This window comes from Lissotriton vulgaris, chromosome 2_1, assembly GCF_964263255.1.
Source record: "Lissotriton vulgaris chromosome 2_1, aLisVul1.2, whole genome shotgun sequence".
NCBI classification, from domain to species: domain Eukaryota; kingdom Metazoa; phylum Chordata; class Amphibia; order Caudata; family Salamandridae; genus Lissotriton; species Lissotriton vulgaris.
The window spans coordinates 1818415148-1818436069 of NC_141687.1; the positions used below are offsets into that span (position 1 = coordinate 1818415148).

The following is a 20922-nucleotide window of genomic DNA, read 5'->3' on the forward strand; positions in this document are numbered from 1 at the left end:
TTCTTTCATGTTTGAGAGGAAGGTGTGTGACAATCTCTGCAAGAAATTCTAAGATTGACAATGAGTACCTGACATTTTCCAGTTTGTTTTATGAACCAGGTTTGATGGAATCAAAGATTTATGCCTCTGTGCTTCATGCACCGCTCTTACGTATAAGGAGAGCAGCAAGTGTGATTTTGTGGCCGAAAGGTTAGTGTACTGGCTGTCAGCTCTGCTAAAATTGCCAACATGTCTGTAATTTTGCAGATGTATAATTGTTGACTGTGGCATGACATCTCCCCTTTTATCAACAAATTAACAAAAGGCAGTCCAAGGCCATATTAAAAGGATAACTGACTTATTGGCCCAGCAATGCACTCTTCAACAGTAGGTTTCAAACAAATGGGCAGCAACAGGCAGCACTGGGTAGTACAGCTGTCATGAGGCGCTATGGTTGGTTCAGACCTAAATTTCAGGCTGTTATAATTGAAATGACATTTTATGCTGATAATGTTTTTTGTAAGTAGGTGGATGATATGCTTCAAGCTATTAAAATAGATGCTGCTAAATCTTTAGGGGTATTACACAAGAGGCAAATATCAGGTTACAGAGGGCATTACTGTAAGTGCTATCAGTATGATAATTTTCATTACTCGTGGTAAAATGGCATCTCACTGCACTACATAAAACAAAATAGGAGGCAAAGGGGACAGTCCAGTTGATCAATCCAAAGGCATAGAGGAGGTCAATCTTCCAAGCAAGATCTGAACAAGAAATTCTGACTTCAGCAACCTACTCCCCACCCAGCCGACCATGCCTGTGGGAGGAAGGGTTCCACTTTTCAAACAAGCATGGCACACTATAACATGGTCTCCACGTTGCCCCTCTCCTGATCTTCAACTCTAGGGCCGGCAGGTGCACACTACGCAGGCTTCCAGATGTCAATCCCAGTGCTTGTTTCATGCTGGCCAGCATGAAAGGAAAGCTGGGATTGGTCTGAGCGACCTGATTGGCCAACGAGACAGTGCATGGAGCCTGTGGCTTTCCTCTACCCAGCTGTACAGCACAGCCGGGTGGAGAAAGTGTGCATGACGGGTTGGCTGGCCTAAGATGATCGACCAAACCGTCATTCGTACTGAGTATTTCCCATCACCCCTCCTCTCCACTGTTGTCATGCATTGCATGGCCCCTCACAACCCTATGGCCTCACTGGCAGTCTGCAGGTAAGAAGACAAATAAAATGATAACAACATTGGTATATTATCATTTTATTTTTCATGTGTTTTAATCTGCTGCCACCTAGTGGGGCGACGTTCCTCCGCCATAAAGGAGTGGCCGCCCCTGTGTGGGCTCCACAAGGACTCGCGCTGTAAGAGATGTGAGGCAGAGGGTGTTAATTTTTCGCACCTAGCATGGCCGGGTGGTGGGGTGCTTTAACCCTTTCCATGCTCATGACGAGCTCAGCTCGTCATGATGCACGGTTGAGCTGTGCTGATGACGAGCTGAGCTCGTCATGAAACTATGGAAATGGGCATCATCCAGCACCGGAGGGGAAAACACCTAGCAGCGAAGGTGTTAATACTGGAGGGAGTGGTGGCTGCCTTATCCCTAATGTGAGATTGTGACCTTAGCTTAGCTGAAAGATTCCCATTGCTCCCAAGAAACTGCTGGCTCAGGCGTTGCTTCCAGCTAAGAGGCTGATTGCAGGGCGATGGAGGTAAGGGGCCATTGCCCAGAATCTAAAGACTTGCTTGACTCACTCACATATTGCAACGAGCAACATCTGCCCTTACTTCGAATCAGTAGACATCTGGAGCCATTAGAAAAACTACTGGTTACAGTCAACAATGTGAAAGCTGATTCTGTTTGCTTCAATGTCCTGAATGGGAATGCAGTTGCCATTGTCGAAATTAATACGATGGGATGTTGATAGAACGCAACAATACTGGCGCTGTGGGGTAACGGATCTGGGGTGCCAGACACCATCAAGGTAGAAATTAAAGGGTGAACAGTATGTCTGATCATCGCCTACATAGTATGGCTATTAATGGTGTTGTATTGACTAAATGCCATTTTTGTGGAAATAACTGCTTATGTTGAACTCTGTCACTACTGTGAACCGTTGTGACATTAATAACCTTTTTATTGTGTTATGTGATGTTAAAAGTACTAAATAAACAAAAACACATGATCAACTATTATTATTTTCAGAGAGAATGATCATAGAGTCCATAAGGAAGTTATATAGATCATTTCCCCCCAGTGGCAAACCCTTCTATAAAATGGGACCTTAATATTGTCCTGGTTGAAGTTTCCCTTTAAACTTGTGCGCAGATCCTAAAACCGGCATTGTAATGGAAGAAAAACTAGCTACTGACTCTAACGGTCTAACCTCTGCCTGCCGAGCAGTGAGATACAAGTGTTATCATGTAAAGAGCCATGCTTGAGTGTCTGCAAATACAAGGTGGTACCGAGAACAAACCCTCAGTGCGTTCCACGGGGACAATTGCCGTTCCACTCAAATAAACGCATTACAATTTTGACCCGAATCCAAGCATTGCTGCTGATGAAAGATCTTTGCATTAGTTGGACTGTCAGAGACACCATACATTTTATTTAAAACACGGAGAACGTTTTCGAAGGTCAAATCAGTTATTTGTAAGTTTTGTACAAGTGAATTGAGGCTAAACAGACTTTCGCAAATGGATTGTTTATTGCATAAATCATGATCATGAGATCAGGGACAGACCTATCAAGTTTGTCCTCAAAAACACATGTAACACAAACTACGGGGATGAATGAGGACAGAGGGAGGCCCAAGCTAAAGTGTTTAGAAATATTCTGTCCTGTATATCTGTGTCACTAAACGATCGAAAGCTTGCTGTCACTGTCATGCTGTGTTTGACAGACTGTAAAATACTAATGAGAACAACTTCTAAAAAAACATCTGTTACACACAAAAGTGACGACCCAGTCATGTCTTCACCAAGCACTAGTGCTTTCAGACCAAGTTGACGACTGAAAGAGGAGTAAGACAACCAGTTCTTCCCAATTTATTTGCATAAAGTTAGCCTCATTCGCGAGTTGTATTTACATTGCATTTTTATGGTAGTTTACTGTTAATCATGTGAACCTATGATAGATCCTATGGTGAAGAAGGAAACATTCCTTATTTGTAACTATAATTCTTCAACTGTGGCATCTTTGATAGATTCACATGCAAACTTCCCTCTTCCCCTTGCTTGATGAGGCTCCCTGATGCATCTAGTTACTCTGGCGAGATAAGAAAAGATAAGGAAACCCTGGCAGTTGGAGTCTCTGAGGGGAGTAGAGATGGGTGCCTGTCCTTCAGAGTTGCCAGACTTCGGGTCATAAAACAAGGTTGATAGGTTATATGTGGTCTGTGGCTTTTTCAAAGTTGTTCCATGTAACGTTACACTGCTATTAGAATAATGGCTAATGAGATTTCCCAGCCTGTTGATGGTGATGTATTCAAGTAATGATGAATAACTGTGGTTACAGGCAAGTTTTTCTTACTGTGACAGAAAACAGGTCACTGTGTCTGGAACTGTCATCTACGCCAGGGCTGTTGTTCAAGGTGATGAAACCATTACAGGCAACTATAGTCAACTCTACTGTCATTAGGCTACGAGTATTTTTTATTTTCTTATTCCACATTACCCAGTATCGATTCGAAACCCCTCATTGCCTAGGCAGATTCTACACCATCTTTTCAACCAAAACACCACCATGCCAGAAATTGCATTGGCCAAGTATGTAAAGTACTATTCTCATGCTGTACTCCATATTGCACAGGTATGTGTAGCATAATGAATAATAGTTTTCAAACAAATTAGAATTCAAGATTTTCCATAGGTTTGAATTTGAGAATAACTGTGCCTGGAAAATAGTGCCCACAAACAGCAAAGAAGGGAGCAACTGTAGAAAATTCTGCTGCCTTCCTTACTTGAAGGTATGTGTTGTTTGTCGGACCTAGCATTTACTGATTCTATGCAGTGTCTATAGGTGCAACGTCTACCAGAACCCATGCAAAAGCTGTCAACGTTACCCAAATCTATACATCGCCCGTGAGTGTTAGCCTGGGATGAGTTCACGCATTGGCTATATGTGTTAGTATTACTTGCCATTCTTCCCAATGTATCCATTGGTAATCTTTGCCAAGCCACCCGGAGTGTGTGCATTGGATGTTGTGTAATGCTGTTCTCAGGGCTATGGTTGTCCGTGGGTGTAATTCTCCTGGAGGTCAAGGACCTAGATGCAATATTGTATTACCTATAAGCAAGCTATTCCTGAGAGTTTTATATCTAGAAGTTGGATCTCCCAGAGAGATTGCTGCATAGAAGCAAGCTTCCCTCTGTGACCCAGGTAGCTGGGGTGTTCTTCCCCTGGTTGTTCAGCACGTAGAGTAAGACTGCCTTGTAATCTCATAACTAGGTTGTTGATCTCTTTAATGCTGGGTACTTGATGATCAGAATCAATTGGTGTGCAGTAAATGTGAACGAGGTTCTTTGTTCTACATTCTTTGATAAGGACATTTGCTGATTCTCTTCTGTTACAGACTAAAACGCTGATTGACAAACTGCAGAAACTGGTGTCTTCAGAGGGACGATTCAAGAACCTACGAGAAGCCCTGAAGAAGTGAGTGCAATAGAGCAGCTCCTCCTAATCCCACCGTGGGGAACGGAGGGCACTGTGGTGGAAATGAGTTACATGACTGTGTGCTGCACTAGAGATGAATTGATCGTGGATTAGAGCACTCTGGAGAATGGAGACCTCTGAAGGGGTTCCAAAAGAGCTGTACTTTCCAGCCTGGAGGAAGAAAGGTGGTACAGGGGAATAATACTGGGCAAAGTTGCGATATGGAAGGGGTGCAATGAGAAACAGTGGCACGAGGAAGGTAAACTGGGAGGAGTGATGCAGAGAAGGGCTGATTAGGGGATGGAGTACCATGGAGAAGGCCTACCATGATAAAGGGGTGCTATGGGAACGTGTGTAAGTGGGGAAGGTGGGCTGTAGAATGGCTGCTCTGAGAATGTGGTGCCCTTAAGACAGTATACAAGGCTAAAGTGTCACTGGGGGAAGGAGTGCCATAAGGAAGAGTAATTAAGGAGAAAGTGTGCCATGAAGTAATAGAACTCAGAAAATCAGTACCATTGAAACGGGTTGGAATTGACAACAGGTGCCATGAAGGAGCTATGTTATTGAATAACCTCTGGTCAATATAAATGGTGAGGGGAATGCGTGCCTGAAATCAAATTTTTTCATCTTCAGAGGGGGCATGACAAGACAATGTCTTCATTCGACTGTAGGCAAGCCCAAGCCACTTTACCAAATGTTTTAAACATTTATTTATTCATTCATGTATAAAGAGACGGTTCGACTGATTGGGAAGAAGGCTTTCTACAGATATGTGAGATGTTAATGAGACTGCAACGTACTAAGATGGTCACCAATGATCTATACAGATCTGGGAGCTGTTGATGAGACTGCAGTATAGAACAGGCACAGTGCACTCTACAAATCTGTGAGCTGTCAAAAAAGTGCTGCATTCACTGAATACAGAGCTCTGTGCAATCTGCCCATTGAGCTTGAGTGTGAAGAGCTAATTTCACTCAATCTGAGAGTTAGTGTTTTCTTTCCTGCTGCGTTTTACTAACTTATCTTCAGTCTTGATAAGAGTTCACAATCACATTTCTCTCCCCTTTTTCCGCTCTTCAGCTGTGACCCGCCATGCGTCCCATACCTGGGCATGTACCTGACGGATCTGGCCTTCATCGAAGAGGGAACACCAAACTACACTGAGGATGGCCTGGTGAACTTCTCCAAGATGAGGATGGTAGGTTTCTGTGAGTGGTGCTTGCTGTTGCCCTAACTGACACCATTTGAGTGATACAGACCAATAATGACCGGAATACATTAGTTCACGTGAATCAGGCTTCAGTCTGATTAATCAGACAACTCATCTCCATGAACTTAAGAAGAAAAGACACTTTGCTGGGTCCGAAGAGAAAATAAATCTACACTGCATTTTTACTGCTTCACCTCCACAAGTCTATGCTGACTCCCAACACCAGATTTGAAAGCACAGCTCCGTACCTTCTAATAACGGCCGACTGTGGGAAGTTGGCTCTTTAAAGAGGCAAGAAGAGGTACGCTGTGTAAAGAGTCCAGGTTTCCCTTATTAGTGGACAAGGGTTTGCTCTAGAAATCTTATGGTGCTCTATTTAGGGTAGTGGGGTCGAACAGCCTTAGGCATATAAGAAAAGATTGTTAGACATTTGTTGCACACACAGGGGCATATTTACAAGTGCATTGCACCACTGGAGCGTCACTTTTTACAATGGTCCGGTGGCACAATCCCCTGCTCCATATTTACAATGCAGGGCTAAGCCCCTTTGTGTGGCTTAATGCTGCATTGTAAATATCGTACCCTTTCATGCAGTTATCTGTGTCAAAGGGGCATGCAATGGCTCTTGCTGTGGGCGTATCCACGCAACACTCATTGCTTTTTGACACTGCCCTAGATTTACAAGGATGTGTAAATCTGCGGCAGCGCTAAATACTAACCCCATTCAAAAGGAGGCATTAGAGTGGCGCAACAAGGAGAAATACTTTTATTTATCTAGTATTGAGGTATCTTTCATAGATTCACATGCTTGAATTATTCCCCGTCATCGAGATGGAAGTACCACGGTGAAATATTCAAGCAGCGTTTACACATTTCATAGCCATGTTATTAGTAGCCTATCTATGTCCTTTTTTAAAAAGGACCTAATGTTGGAACCAATCAGCTGTCAGCACCCTCTAGAACACTCTCAGCAGAGGCAGATCCCCTCAGATTTTCACTGCTCGTCGTGTGGAAGGGAGTCTCCCTGAGTGCTACTCAGTTTTGTCTCAACTTCTTCAATCTCTGCAAATTAGGGCATCATGTCTGGCAAGAGAGGCCTTTTCCACCAATTCAAAACCTGTGGCAAGAAAAGAGTCCATGTGGGTCATATATTCCCCCCACCCAAAGCATGAGGTGAGGTAATGCAAGATCTGCTGCACCTTTTAGTCTAAAACGCTCAAACATAGAGGAGGACGGCTGTTTCTGTGGCTTCAAACCACTAAGCACCATAAGCTTTCATATGAGGAGGACTGTGAGAGATCCTCCATATCTCATAAGAGGCCAGATCTAAGGACGTTCCTCAGGAGAAAGTAGGAAATATTATAAACCTTCACAGGATGCCAAGTGCTCAAAAAAGGAAAAAGGAGTTAAGCACATTGTCTGTGCCCTCTACGCTGCCTAGAAAGGAAGAAAATCACCTAAAAGCCTTCTCTTCGGATCCCGTGAGGCGAAAAATCTCATACGAAATCATTGTTGATGACGTTTCCTCACTCGTAGATGACGATGAGTGTCACATCACCAGCTGCAACTGTGACGACACTGACAGTTCAGGCTCCTGTTCCATCTACGAGGGTCTCCAGAAGCCTGTTGATGGTGAGAGCTCCAAAGTCGTTGAAGACTGTCGACGCTCCCCCATCGACTAAGGTTCCATCAGCGAAGATCCTGTCGATGACTGACTTGCCGACAAGTGTCCCATCAATGACGACTACACCAGTCATACTTCCATTGACGACAATACCGTTGACGATAATTATCAATCGGCTCACCAGCAACAGGTACTCCAATACCATATACTAACCTGGGCCCATAAACACAAGACACTCACACAACTTGGCAATAGCATCTGGAGTTAAAGTTTATGAGTTTCTACTATTTCAAGATTAGTCACTTCTTATTCTCAACTAATCTTTCACTGATCAAAAAGTTCTTTCCTCTGGTCAACGGACCATTAGTTGAACCAGTTGATGGTGAAATGACGTAAAATAATTTTCTTACATTTATGAAATGACCACAGTCTCAGGAAATATTTTACATCTTTATCTCATCAATTTCATGTGAACCACTTACAAAGTACAGTACAGTCTCGGTCACTCATAGGAAGGAAGATTCAATTAATCATTCATCAAACTCATACTTTATATCTTGCAATGCCTTATGCTCAGAAAGGATAGGAGAGAGAGAAAAGAATATCTACACATTCACAGAAATAATAATTTCCTAGGGTGGTGTGAAAACCAACCCCCTGGCCAAGGAGCTGGGAAGGGTCCCCTGGGAAAGATCAGGCGACAAAGGCTTCAGGACAGGAATCAGGACAGGATAGATGACCTCTCTACCACCAACGCTTGCATAGCACCCCTCTCTGACACTCTCTTCCTCCTCGAGATTCTTCCACGATCTTCTTCTAAGTAAATTAATTTCAGATAAAGAGGTTCTGAATTGAATTTGAATTTAAAATACTTATATAGAGCAGCGTTCACCAGACGGTTTCTTGGCGCTTGGAAGGCATAGTAAACAGGAGCGAAACAGTGGATGGGTTACTGCAGGAAAGCTTGATTGAACAGGAAGGTTTTCAAGCCCTTGCGAAAAAGGGAGTAGTGTTTGGTCGACCGCAGATGGTCGGGGAGGGAGTTCCAAAAAGTGGGTGCCAAAAATGAGAAATTGGCCCCTCCCCACTTTTTTCTCTTGTAGCGGGGTACCTGTAGAAGGGATTGGGAAGATGAGCGGAGCTCTCTGGCAGGGACATATTCCTTTATCAGGGAGATGATAAAGGCCGGGGCTGATCCCTGGCGTGCCTGGAAGACCATGCAACCAGTTTTAAAGAGGGAACGTTCCCTGACAGGCAACCAATGTAACGCCTTCAGTAACGGCGTTGAGTGATGGGAACGGGGGAGGCCGTACACTAGTCGAGCCGCCTGGTTTTGCACCAGCTGGAGCTTTCGTAGACTGTAGGCTGGAATGCCGTTGTACAGGGCATTGGCGTAATCCAGCCGGGAGATCACTAGGGCAGACATGATCAACTTTAGTGCCAAGGGGGAAAAAAAACGGGAGACAGTGCGAATAGTGCGAAGGGTGAAAAAGCAGGAAGAGACGACAGAGATAATTTGTGAATGAAGGGTGAGGTGATTATTCATTTTAATGCCTAAGGTCTTAACTGTAGGAGAGGGAGTGGGAGGAGAACCTAGGGAAGAGGGCCAAAATAAAGAGTTCCAGGGACTGGAAGAGCCGCCAGTGAGGACCAGCTCGGTTTTATCCGGGTTCAACTTCAGTTGGTTATGGCTCATCCAGTCCCTGATGAAAATCATAATAGTCTGAAAGTTAGAGATAGAATGGGAAGAAGAAGAAAGATTGAAGAGGAGCTGGAGGTCATCCGCATAATTATACACGGTGACCTCCAGCTGCTGGAGCGCGAAAATGAAAGGATAGATATAAAGATTGAACAAGAGAGGAGAAAGAGAGGAACCCTGGGGAACACCACAAGTGATCTTGAGTGGAGTTGCCGTGAAATCCCCCAGCCGGACAGCCTGGGTGCGATCCCTCAGGAAGGACGATAGCCAGACCAGGGCAGAGCCCCCGATTCCCGCCGCTCTGATACGTGAAAGCAAGATGGAGTGGTCCACCGTATCAAAAGCGGCGGAGAGATCGAGGAGCACTAGGGCCTGATGTTTATTTTGGTCCATGCCCTCCCTGAGGTTGTCCAGGACCGACACCACGACGGACTCAGTAGAGTGCCTAGGCCGAAAGCCCGCTTGACAAGGCGCCAAGCCCCCGGTTGCTTCCACGTGGGCACTGAGTACCGAGGTAACATTGCGCTCGAGCACCTTGCCCAAGTAGGGCAGCAAGGAGATGGGGCGGTAGTTAGCTGGGGCGGACGGGTCCGCACCAGGTTTCTTTAAAATAGGCACAATTGTGGCAGATTTGAGAGCTGGAATCACAACCCCTTGCGCAAGGGAACTGTTGAGGAAGGTGATCGGGGCTGGGTGCAGACGGAGTAAATCTGTTGGAGGATGCGGGCCGGACAGATATCGGCCAGGGAACCTGACTTTACCTTAGGAAGAGTTTCCAAAAATACTTCTTCGGTGAGAGGGGGGATCGAAGACAGACGAGATTGGACAATGGGGGGGAGGGGATCAACAAAAGTAGAGGAGGGGGGTGGGATGTTAATCTTGATATTTGAGATTTTATCCAGAAAATAATAGTTCAGTGAGTCACACAGGGACTGGGTAGGAGGGAGTTTAGGGGTAGTCCTCTTGGAGAAGGCTAGGTCGTGTACGATGGTAAAAATCTCCCTAGATTGGTTCTCTGCCGCCAGGATTTTTGATGAGAAGTAGGCAGTTTTGGCTCCTAGAATGGCTTTTTTATAATCATGCAATAGTGTAAGGTAATGGGTTTTTTGTAGGGGACAGTAGTCCCTTCTCCATAGCCTCTCCGCTCGCCGGAGGGTCAGCTTTTTGTCCTTTAAGTCTTCGCTGAACCACCGGTTGGACTCCTTAGGTCTTTTGGTTGAATTGCGACGTAAGGGAGCTACTAAATCGCAGCCTCCTGCGAGCCAAGTATCAATAGCAGTGGCTTGTAGTGAGGAGGATAGGCCCACCAGGTTGGGTGAGGAGTTCAAGAGGGAAGAGGAGAGTGAGGGAAGGTCAACACGGTTCCAGTTCCGTGCCCAGGTGTTTTTTGCAAGCGGAACCTTAATTACAGGGATGAGGTGAAGGGAGAACGAGATAAGAGCATGGTCAGACCATGGGCAAGGGGACACGGATATGGAAGAGATGGAATAGTTGAGAGACCAAACTTGGTCTAGCACGTGCCCATGTGTGTGAGTCGGGACTTGAATGTGGGAGATAAAATTCAGAGATTGGAGTAGTTCTGTGAATTGCTTGGCGAATGTGCATTCAAGGGGATCTGTGGGCCAATAGTTAAAATCGCTTAACACTAGGACTGAGGCATAGTTGACCGCCAGCGTGGCCAGTAAGTCTTGAAAGGCTGGCATAAACAGAGGAGTAGACTGGGGTGGTCGATACATTAGCAAACAAATGAGCGGGGGTGAAAAAATGGATAAGCGAACCACAAGGTGCTCGGTGGGGTCAATAGGGGGGGAGGGGAGAAGTTGGAAGTTATACTCAGACCGGGCGATAAACGCCACGCCACCCCCCATCTTGCCCGGCGGGCAATCAGCACGGAGGGCCACATAAGCAGGGGGAAGGGCGGCTAGAAGGGACGGCAGAGAAGACGCACAAAACCAGGTTTCGGTTAAGAACAGTATGTCAGGCTTGTGGGAATCAAGTAAGGCAAACAGTTCTTGATGGTGTTTCACCGCTGACCTGGTGTTGAGTAAAATAATAGACAGAGGGGGGGGAGGAAGAAGAGCCGACGCCAAAGGGAGGCTGCATCAAGGGTGCCGGTGGAGGAGGAGGGGACAGAGGTGACGAGGGTGTAAGGCCAAGGGAGGAAATAATAGTAATAGTGGAGTTCAAGAGTGGCCAGTTGCCCTGTATAGATTTAAGGTCCTCAGAGGAGTAGGAGATAGAGGGGGCATAAGGATGTGCCCCTAGCCCTGTCCGGCCGCGGACGGGCGCAGACGGCTTGACTTAGGCGCGACTTCGGCGCGCATTCGACGCGCCCGCTGCGCAAGTCCGCTGCACGCACGGGGCACATCGCGATTTATGGTGTTCACCCCCGAGCAGCTGGACCGCTAACTGCGGTCTAGGCAGCCTTCAGGCTACACCCAAGATGGCGCCCGCCCTCCACACAATCGGCACGAGCAGCCGTGGTGGACCGGGGCTGGGGAGGCCACACAAGAAGAAGTAAGTGCGCAGTACAATGTATTTTAAAAGCAAGGTTTACATAAACAAATAGGCAATGATTAAAAAGGAAAGTTGGGTGCCTGCATCAAAATCATGCAGGAGCACCGCGTGTCGTCCGATAAAACTACAGTTGTAGTCATTGCAGCCTCTCGCTAATACAGTGCCCCCAGTGAGGAACAGGAGCTGCCACCACCTGCTGACCCACAGCGAGCGCAGAGAATCCTGTCGATTTATGGTGTTCACCCCCGAGCAGCTGGACCGCTAACTGCGGTCTAGGCAGCCTTCAGGCTACACCCAAGATGGCACCCGCCCTCCACACAATCGGCACGAGCAGCCGTGGTGGACCGGGGCTGGGGAGGCCACACAAGAGGAAGTAAGTGCGCAGTACAATGTATTTTAAAAGCAAGGTTTACATAAACAAATAGGCAATGATTAAAAAGGAAAGTTGGGTGCCTGCATCAAAATCATGCAGGAGCACCGCTTGTCGTCCGATAAAACTACAGTTGTAGTCACTGCAGCCTCTCGCTAATACAGTGCCCCCAGTGAGGAACAGGAGCTGCCACCACCTGCTGACCCACAGCGAGCGCAGAGAATCCTGTCGATTTATGGTGTTCACCCCCGAGCAGCTGGACCGCTAACTGCGGTCTAGGCAGCCTTCAGGCTACACCCAAGATGGCGCCCGCCCTCCACACAATCGGCACGAGCAGCCGTGGTGGACCGGAGCTGGGGAGGCCACACAAGAGGAAGTAAGTGCGCAGTACAATGTATTTTAAAAGCAAGGTTTACATAAACAAATAGGCAATGATTAAAAAGGAAAGTTGGGTGCCTGCATCAAAATCATGCAGGAGCACCGCTTGTCGTCCGATAAAACTACAGTTGTAGTCACTGCAGCCTCTCGCTAATACAGTGCCCCCAGTGAGGAACAGGAGCTGCCACCACCTGCTGACCCACAGCGAGCGCAGAGAATCCTGTCGATTTATGGTGTTCACCCCCGAGCAGCTGGACTGCTAACTGCGGTCCAGGCAGCCTTCAGGCTACACCCAAGATGGCGCCCGCCCTCCACACAATCGGCACGAGCAGCCGTGGTGGACCGGGGCTGGGGAGGCCACACAAGAGAAAGTAAGTGCGCAGTACAATGTATTTTAAAAGCAAGGTTTACATAAACAAATAGGCAATGATTAAAAAGGAAAGTTGGGTGCCTGCATCAAAATCATGCAGGAGCACCGCTTGTCGTCCGATAAAACTACAGTTGTAGTCACTGCAGCCTCTCGCTAATACAGTGCCCCCAGTGAGGAACAGGAGCTGCCACCACCTGCTGCATTCGATTCGTCATCAGCATCTCTCATCACTCAGACAGCCTGCCGAGCTCTGCAGTATTCAGAAAAATCTCTGTCTCTCCTCCGTCTCTGTCTACGTAACTAAGACTACCTCAATTATACCCTACAATATGCATGAACCTCCCATTAATGTTTCAATATTGTAAAATTATTGACTCTGAGTAGACAGGCAAGGGTTATGATCATCACACAATGCTTATTTTTCATCTTAGTCTATCTGTCTATTCCCACTCCTTAATTTTTATTCACAAATCTTAATTCCCACCCGTATTCACATCTTATTAGAAACAAAAGTATAATTTTCATGTGTTCTCACTCATTCAGAGAACTTTGGAGCTGGGTCCCAGGGTATGTATATTTTGCGTACTTGGACTGTGTTCAAAAGTCACATCACTTCTTCTGGCTCAATCACAAAACGCAAGTGTAAGGTCAGGCAGGTTAAAGATTCTGCATTCGTACGAGAAGGCATACTAAAAGGAAAGTCAGAAAGACAAATATCAATTTGAAAATAAAATGGTTTCACTGTATACCACCTATCTCTACTCTAATTATATTAATTTATTAATGCCCTCCCGCATTAGCATTAGTAAAATAGCACATGTTAGTTTCAGCAAAGCAGATGCTAAGCATGTGAGTTCTCAAGCAGCCATTTTAATAGCATCTGCACAGGCGCAAGAAATTCCCTCCAAGCGACGGCTCGTCATACTGAGTAGGTACAGTTGACGCATGCGCAATAAAGATTTCCCGTTAGCAGCCATTTTAGAATTTCTCTCGAGTTACTTATTGGTAATACACGTAGGCAGCCTTCTCTGTCTTTTATGTTCAATGTTGTGCGTGTTAATTTACACAAGACGTGGGGCCAGATGCATCAAGCGAAATGCGCTCGCAAAAGGGCCAGATTCTCAGAATCTGGCCCTTTGCGAGTGCAATTTTTGCATTTGGGTGCATCATCCCAAATGCAAAAATCGCAAATAGAGAATTCGCTAAATTGCGATTGTTTGCATTTAAGGAATCTCAAATTGAGATTCCTTAAATGCAATGCATGAAAGTATCAAAAATAGCGAATTCGCTAATAGGGCACGCAAATTACCACGAAGTACAACTTCATGGTAATTTGCAAAAACTTTGAAAAATGCACTTTTGTGCATTTTTCAAAGTTTCATGTTGCGCACACACATGCCCTAAGGGCATGTGTGTGCGCAACATATGTGCACAGATCACATTCAGGGGTGTAACAGGGTGTCCTTTGGACACCCCTGCACCCTTGAACTCGCAATCTCAATTTGCGAATCGCTAATTGCGATTCGCAAATTGAGATTGTCTTCCCATTCATTCCTATGGGCCTTTAGGCCCATAGGAATGAATGGGGAGGTATTCATTAATTGCGACTCGCAATTTGCGAGTCGCAATTAAGGAATTCTAAGGAATCGCTATTTTTATAGTGATTGCTTGATGCATTCCATTTTGCTATTCCTTATTAGCGATTCCTTATTTTTCGCTAATAAGGAATCGCAAAATGGATGCTTGATGCATCTGGCCCGTGGTTAATACAATATTAAAAGTTAAATGAGAGGATTGCTTCCGAGCAAGTCTCTTTTCTACGAGTCCTTGCTCCATCAATCCCTTCTCTGATGGCATTTTTGAGCCATCACAAAATCACCCATCTCAATAAGATGCCAAGTTTAACATATCTCATTTTATTTCCCTTTTTCATTCTTGTTCTCATCTTTATTCTTCAAGTCTTTCATTCTATTGTATAATTTTCCCTTCATTTCTTCTAACTATTTCTTCATAAGTTCTTTACTTTCCTTTTCCATTTATTTCATATCTTCTTCTTCTCAATTTATTTGTGCTACACTTACCCCATATCACTATTGTTAGAACTATTATTGTTATACCAACTAATGGTAAGATTACTTGACCTATTATACCTTTCCCAAGATTAGCAAACCAATTCCCTATTAAGGAAATACTCTTTGTTAGTCTCTCCCATACATTGTCAACCTCCAGTGCTTTCAATTTTTCTTGAAGTTTTGTAATATTCCTAATATATCCTCTAATTTCTTTACTTTTATTCGGCATGTAAGTGCAACAATGTTGCACTTTTAACATTTTACAGACTCCACCTGCTTTTGCCAATAATATATCAAGCGCAAGTTGATTTTGCAAAACCGTAGACTTAATTGCAACCATTTCTGGATTAATCACCAAGAAACCTGCAGTATCGGTTGAAAGACAATCGACTACTGTTGACAATTGACAGATTCTATGTGAATTTAGAACGACTCCCACTAAAGGTATCAATGCTCTAAAAATTTCACCTATTATTTCAGAAAAAATAGCTCTCTTACTTCGTGTTAGTTCATTAGTATTTTCATTGTTTCCAGTGATTCTTTTTACATGCTATATTTTCGGAAATACTGTTCCGAAGTAGCAACTCCCGTACCACAGCTTTATTCCCACGCATGTAGTAAACTCCAGGAATTACTGGATTTGTTCCCAAAATCCGGAAGTTATGTTCATATTCACTGGAACCAATCGATAAATTGTTATAATCTGTCTTTAATCTATGGAGGCAGGTTTTCCCTGTCTTTACAAATTCTAAGGACATCGCAGCATGAGCTTTGCCATCTGTATAAATTCCCTCTTTCTCAGCCCATGGTGGTATATTGGTTTTTTGTTCAGCAGCTTTTCTTTGGAAATCCTGTCTCCTTTCTTCAACTAAATTCAAAAACACTTTCTCTTCTTCACGTAATGAACATGTAAGGTTATTCTTATGTGCCTTCACTATAACTAATTACTTCATTGTTAAGAAAAATTCACCCATAAACTGTGAATCTAGACTACTGAGCCCTGGATTCATGTTCTTTCACATAGGAATTTCTGTAAATACTTCATCTAGATTTGAATAATAATATTGAAGTTTTCCTGTTCTATAAAATAAACTTGACAATATGCTACATGAAATGCCATACGTTAAAGGTAAATGATGGTATGTGACTCATTCTGCTACTGAAGCTGGTAGTTTCATACAAACATAACAATCACTAATTTCCATTGTGTCTACGTACTGAAACAATAACTTTGTAAATACATTTAAAGATGTGTCATTATCTGTTACTGTGTGATGTAAATCTACCTCATCTGTTGCTTCTAATTCTACTCTATCTCCTCTAATAGTAGCTGTTAGTGTCCGCGTCTCTCTATTGTCTGTTATTATAAGATAAGGTACTGCTATTGTTAGAAATAGCCATACTAAGATCACTAATAAAATACTGCATATGCAAGCCCTGCAGCATTTCTTTATACAGCTTCGTTTTGGTCTTTCAGCAACCCTGTCTTTACCAATTTTGACTTAAGAAGATTCCTCTTCTTTCCTTTAGTTATGAAATAGAATCTTTTAGTACTTCAAGGAGGCCTCACTTCCCCTTCATCAATCTGTTCTGAAATAACCTCTTCATTTGTCTCTTCATTAAAATCTAGATTCTCAAATTCTTCTAGTGTTACATATCTAGTGTTACATAAGTCCATTCTGGACCCTTGAACTTATTGTTCAAAACCTACAGTCTTGGACTTCTCCAAATGTTTTTAGTAATTGACTATCCAGACTAAGTTTGACTGGTAACCTCATTCACTTGTTCTGGGTTTTCATTTACTTTTCTCAAATTATATTTTAGCTTTTTTACTCCACCTGGCCAATTATCACCTTTTCTGACCTTTTTAATTTGCACTGTACTTTTACCTTTTTTGTCTTTCTCAAGAGTTCTTTTATTCTCGTGATGTTGTTGCACAATCTGATTTTCTCTTTTCTCAGTATCACTCTCTATCTGTCCCTGTTCAGGTCTTGTTATTGTGGCTTCTTCGGCCTGAACTTGCTCTTCTTCCATTAACTGTTCCTGTTCAGGTATCCTTTCAGACTGTTCTTCTTCAACCCAAACTTATTCTTCTTCTCTAAACTGGTCCTGGTCAGGTCTTACTACAATTGGTTCATCTGCTGCCTGAACGTGTTCTTCTTTACCTGTCTGTCCCTGCTCAGGGTTTTCAACTGATTTGTTTACCTGAGTATGTTCTTCTGTCCCTGACTGGTCCTGCTCACGGTCTCCAGTAGCTTTGTTCTCTTTCTCCCGAGTGCGTTCTTCTACACCTATCTGATCCTCACTAGTTTCTTGTGTTTCTAATCTTGTTCTACTTCTTGTTTTAATAACTACCTCAGGTATGTGGACCACTGATATCCAGTCCCCCTGACTTGTGCTCGGTTGTTCTTTGTGATTTCCTTCAGAATCTGTTCTTCTAGGTTCGTCGACTGTACAACCTCAACTGTTCTAGTCAGTTTGGGTCTCTTTTCAGCAAGGGCTGAAACCCCTTTCATGTGGCTTGCATGGATCCAATTGGGCAAACCTGCACACTTCACTGCTGTAGTAGTGACCAGTATGACTTGCCGTAGATCATCCCACCTGGGTGCTAGGCATGACTTTCTGGTGTGCTTCTTCACTACCACCTAGTCTCCGGGATTCAAATCATGCGCCTGAGCCGGCTGCCTTGCAAATGCATCTTCTGCAACCTGGTGAGAGACAGAATGCACTAGATCAGCCAATCCTTTCCGATAGTCCAATACAAGATCCTCAGTTATATTCAGTAATTTATGTCCTGGTATAAATGCTGTCTCATTGCCCTTCCCATGAGATTCTCATGGGGTCTCAATCATGTGTTTCTGTCAGGAATACTTCTGAGTCCCATCAATACAAAAGGCAATGCGTCCTGACAACTCAGTAAAGTGGATGCACAAACCTTTGCTAGTCTTGACTTGATTTTGCCATTCAATTGCTCTACCACTCCAGAAACCCCTGGGTGGTATGCACAGTGCATTTTTGTTCAATATAGAATGCTTCACAGAGTAATCAAATTATTTCATTATTAAAATGCGATCCTCTATCTGATTCCAAAGTTACTGGAAAACCAAAATTCGAAATTAACTCTCTCAACTACAATTTGGCTACTATTATACTGTCATTTCTCTTAGTGGAGTATGCCTCCACCCATCGTAAAAACAAACACGATGACAAGGATGTACTTCATTCCCCTGCATGGTGGAAACTCTACAGAGTCAAGCTGTAATATTATGAATGGTCCTTCTGCCTTTCTGATTTTTCCCCAACTGACCACTGTCTTCCTGCCTGGGTTTATTTGTTGACAAACTAAACATCTCTGGCAAAGACTCTCTACCCTAAATCTTGGGTTATACGAATCTTGTCTAAATAGTCTGATCATAGCGTCCCTGTCTAAATGAGTGTCTCCATGATACATTCTTGCCATTTGAGAGAGCAAGCAGTCTGGCAAGACTGGTCTCCCATCAGGGTACACCCACATGTCATCTTATGCCCTTCTTTCACAACCTGATTTTATCCAATTTTCCTTTTCACTCACTTCTACCTCATCGCATGTTTCGAAAGCTGAGAATAGCATACGTTGGCAGCTGATTCCACTTGTTTCAATTTTCTTGTTTAATGCCATATTATGTCTTGTACAGTATTGAGCAACCTGGTCCGCGTATTGATTACCAGACGCCACATAGTCATCTCCTGACTGGTGAGCAGCACACTTGACCACTGCAATTTATTTTGGTAATTGTATTGCTTCCAACAATTCTTTCACAAATTTCCCATTTCGAATGGGGGATCCTTAAGAAGTCAGAAATACTCTCTGCATCCAAAGCTGGCCAAAGTCATGCACAACCCCATAACCATATTGACTATTAGTAAATATGGTCACTTTCCAATTTTTCCCAATTTTGCATGCTTTTATTAAAGCTATTAATTCAGCTACTTGTGCAGACTTGATTCCCGGTAAACAGGATGCTTCAATGACCCCAGATATTTTGGAAACAGCATAAGCTACACTAAGCCCTCCTCCTTCAAGTCTTAAACAAGAGCCATCAACAAATAGTTCATGGTCTGGCTCTTTCAGAGGCTCTTCCTGTATGCCGGGGCGGGGCTTAGTACACATTTCAGTTACATCTAAGCAATCATGGTCTACTTCATCTTTCACTTTTTAACAACGTGAATCTGGCAATAGAGTAGCAGGGTTCACCATCGTACACCTGATTACTGTCACATGTTCTGCTCATTCTTTCATACTCCGACTAGGAGTAAGGTACTATGTTCGAGTTCTTCTTAACAGAATCTCGACTGAATGGGGAACATAGACTTTCACTGGATTTCCCATCACAATTGACTCGGTTTGTTCTAGGTTCATACAGGTAGCAGCTACTGCTTTTAAGCAGCCAGGTAAGGCTGAAGCCACAGGATCCAAAGTAGCAGAAAAATATGCCACTGGATGTCGGCTTAATCCATGTCTTTAGGTTAGGACTGAAAGCGCACAACCTTCTCTTTCACAACAGAACAGTGCAAATTTTTTGAATAATCAGACATACCTAAAGCAGGGGCCTTACATACACAATTTTGCAATTTTACAAATGCTTCCACACTTTCATCACCCCAACCTATTGGATCCTTCACTCTTTTCTGTGTCATCGGATTCAATGTTTTCGCTAGTAAGGAAAAACCTACAATTCATTGTCGGCAGTACCCCACCACTCCGAGAAACATTCTGATCTCTCTTTGTGTGAGTGGTAACTGCATTTGCATGGTATTTTAATTCCCTCGTGGGTCACTTTCCTCACTCCCCTTTTATCTGATGAACCAAGTATTTAACTCCTGTTTGGCAAAATTTTAATTTCTCTGGTGACTCTTTATGTCCTCCATTAGCCAAATGATTTACTAATGCAATTCAATCAGTAACACAATCTTCTCTGGATTTCGATGCCACAAGTAAGTCATCAATATATTGCACTAGAACTGAATTTCTGGGCATAACTAACTTCTCTGAACACTTTTTGAGTAGTTGATTAAAAAGTGATGGACTTTCTGTATATCCTTGCGGAACTCGGTTCCATGCCAAAATACGATCTTCAAATTTAAATGAAAAAAGATACAGGCTTTCTGGATGTAAGGGAATTGAGAAAAAGGCTTGGCACATATCTATAACTGTAAACCAGCCTGCATTCCAGATGATCTGATAAAGAATCACGGCTGGATTTGGCACCGAAGGACAACAAGGCACTACAATTTTATTAATCTTTCTCAAATCCTGCACTAATCTGTACTTTCCACTAGGCTTTTTGAGTCCTATTATAGGTGAATTACAAGGACTACTCATTATTTATTTCAAAATGCCCTGTTTAATCATACAGTCAATTTCTGCAGCAACTCCTGCTTTCACTTCTGGACTCATTTTGTATTGACTGGTGTTGTCTGGGTAAACTGCACCTTCTTTCGCTGTCCCTTTCACTGGGTCTATGTTTGCCACTAGCCCTATTTCTTTTCCCGTGAAATCCCACACTTCTGGATTCACAGTTGTTTTCAGCTCTTCTGGTAAGTCATCTTTTGTCATTAAAGAATACATTTCATCTACTTCTGTGCCTTATTTAGCTAACATTATCTTATATACAATCTCTTCATCAGGGGTTTAAAGAGCAACACCATCCGGTGTGCAATAAATTGTGCAATTCATTTTGCACAGCAAGTCTTTTCCTAATAAATTCACTGGGCTAGAATCGCAGACTACGAATCTATGTATGTCTTTAAAATGTCCAATATGCACCTCCATAGGTTCTGTAATTGGGGTTCTAATCTGTCGATTCGAAACTCCGACTACCTGGATTGCTTCTCCCGAAAGGGGTAGGTTTGGGATGTCTGCTGTCCTCACAGTAGAACTTTAGCACCAGTATCCAACAGAAAAGTGATATCATTGCCTTCCACTTTCCCATCAATAAATGGACCTGACTGATCTACCGGCAAGGATGCGCCAGGTACGCACTCCTCTTCCACCCCCCTGAGGC

General features: G+C 43.8%; 1 protein-coding gene across 1 annotated transcript in view; it reads left to right on the forward strand.

The window, feature by feature from the left end:
• The window catches only part of RASGRF1 (Ras protein specific guanine nucleotide releasing factor 1), a 656364-nt gene that overhangs the window by 581316 nt on the left and 54126 nt on the right, over positions 1-20922 (forward strand). Inside the window, exons 24-25 of the mRNA XM_086957896.1 lie at positions 4559-4638; positions 5719-5836. Of these exons, the coding sequence (XP_086814022.1) occupies positions 4559-4638; positions 5719-5836 (198 nt within the window). The remainder of the gene's footprint in view (positions 1-4558; positions 4639-5718; positions 5837-20922) is intronic.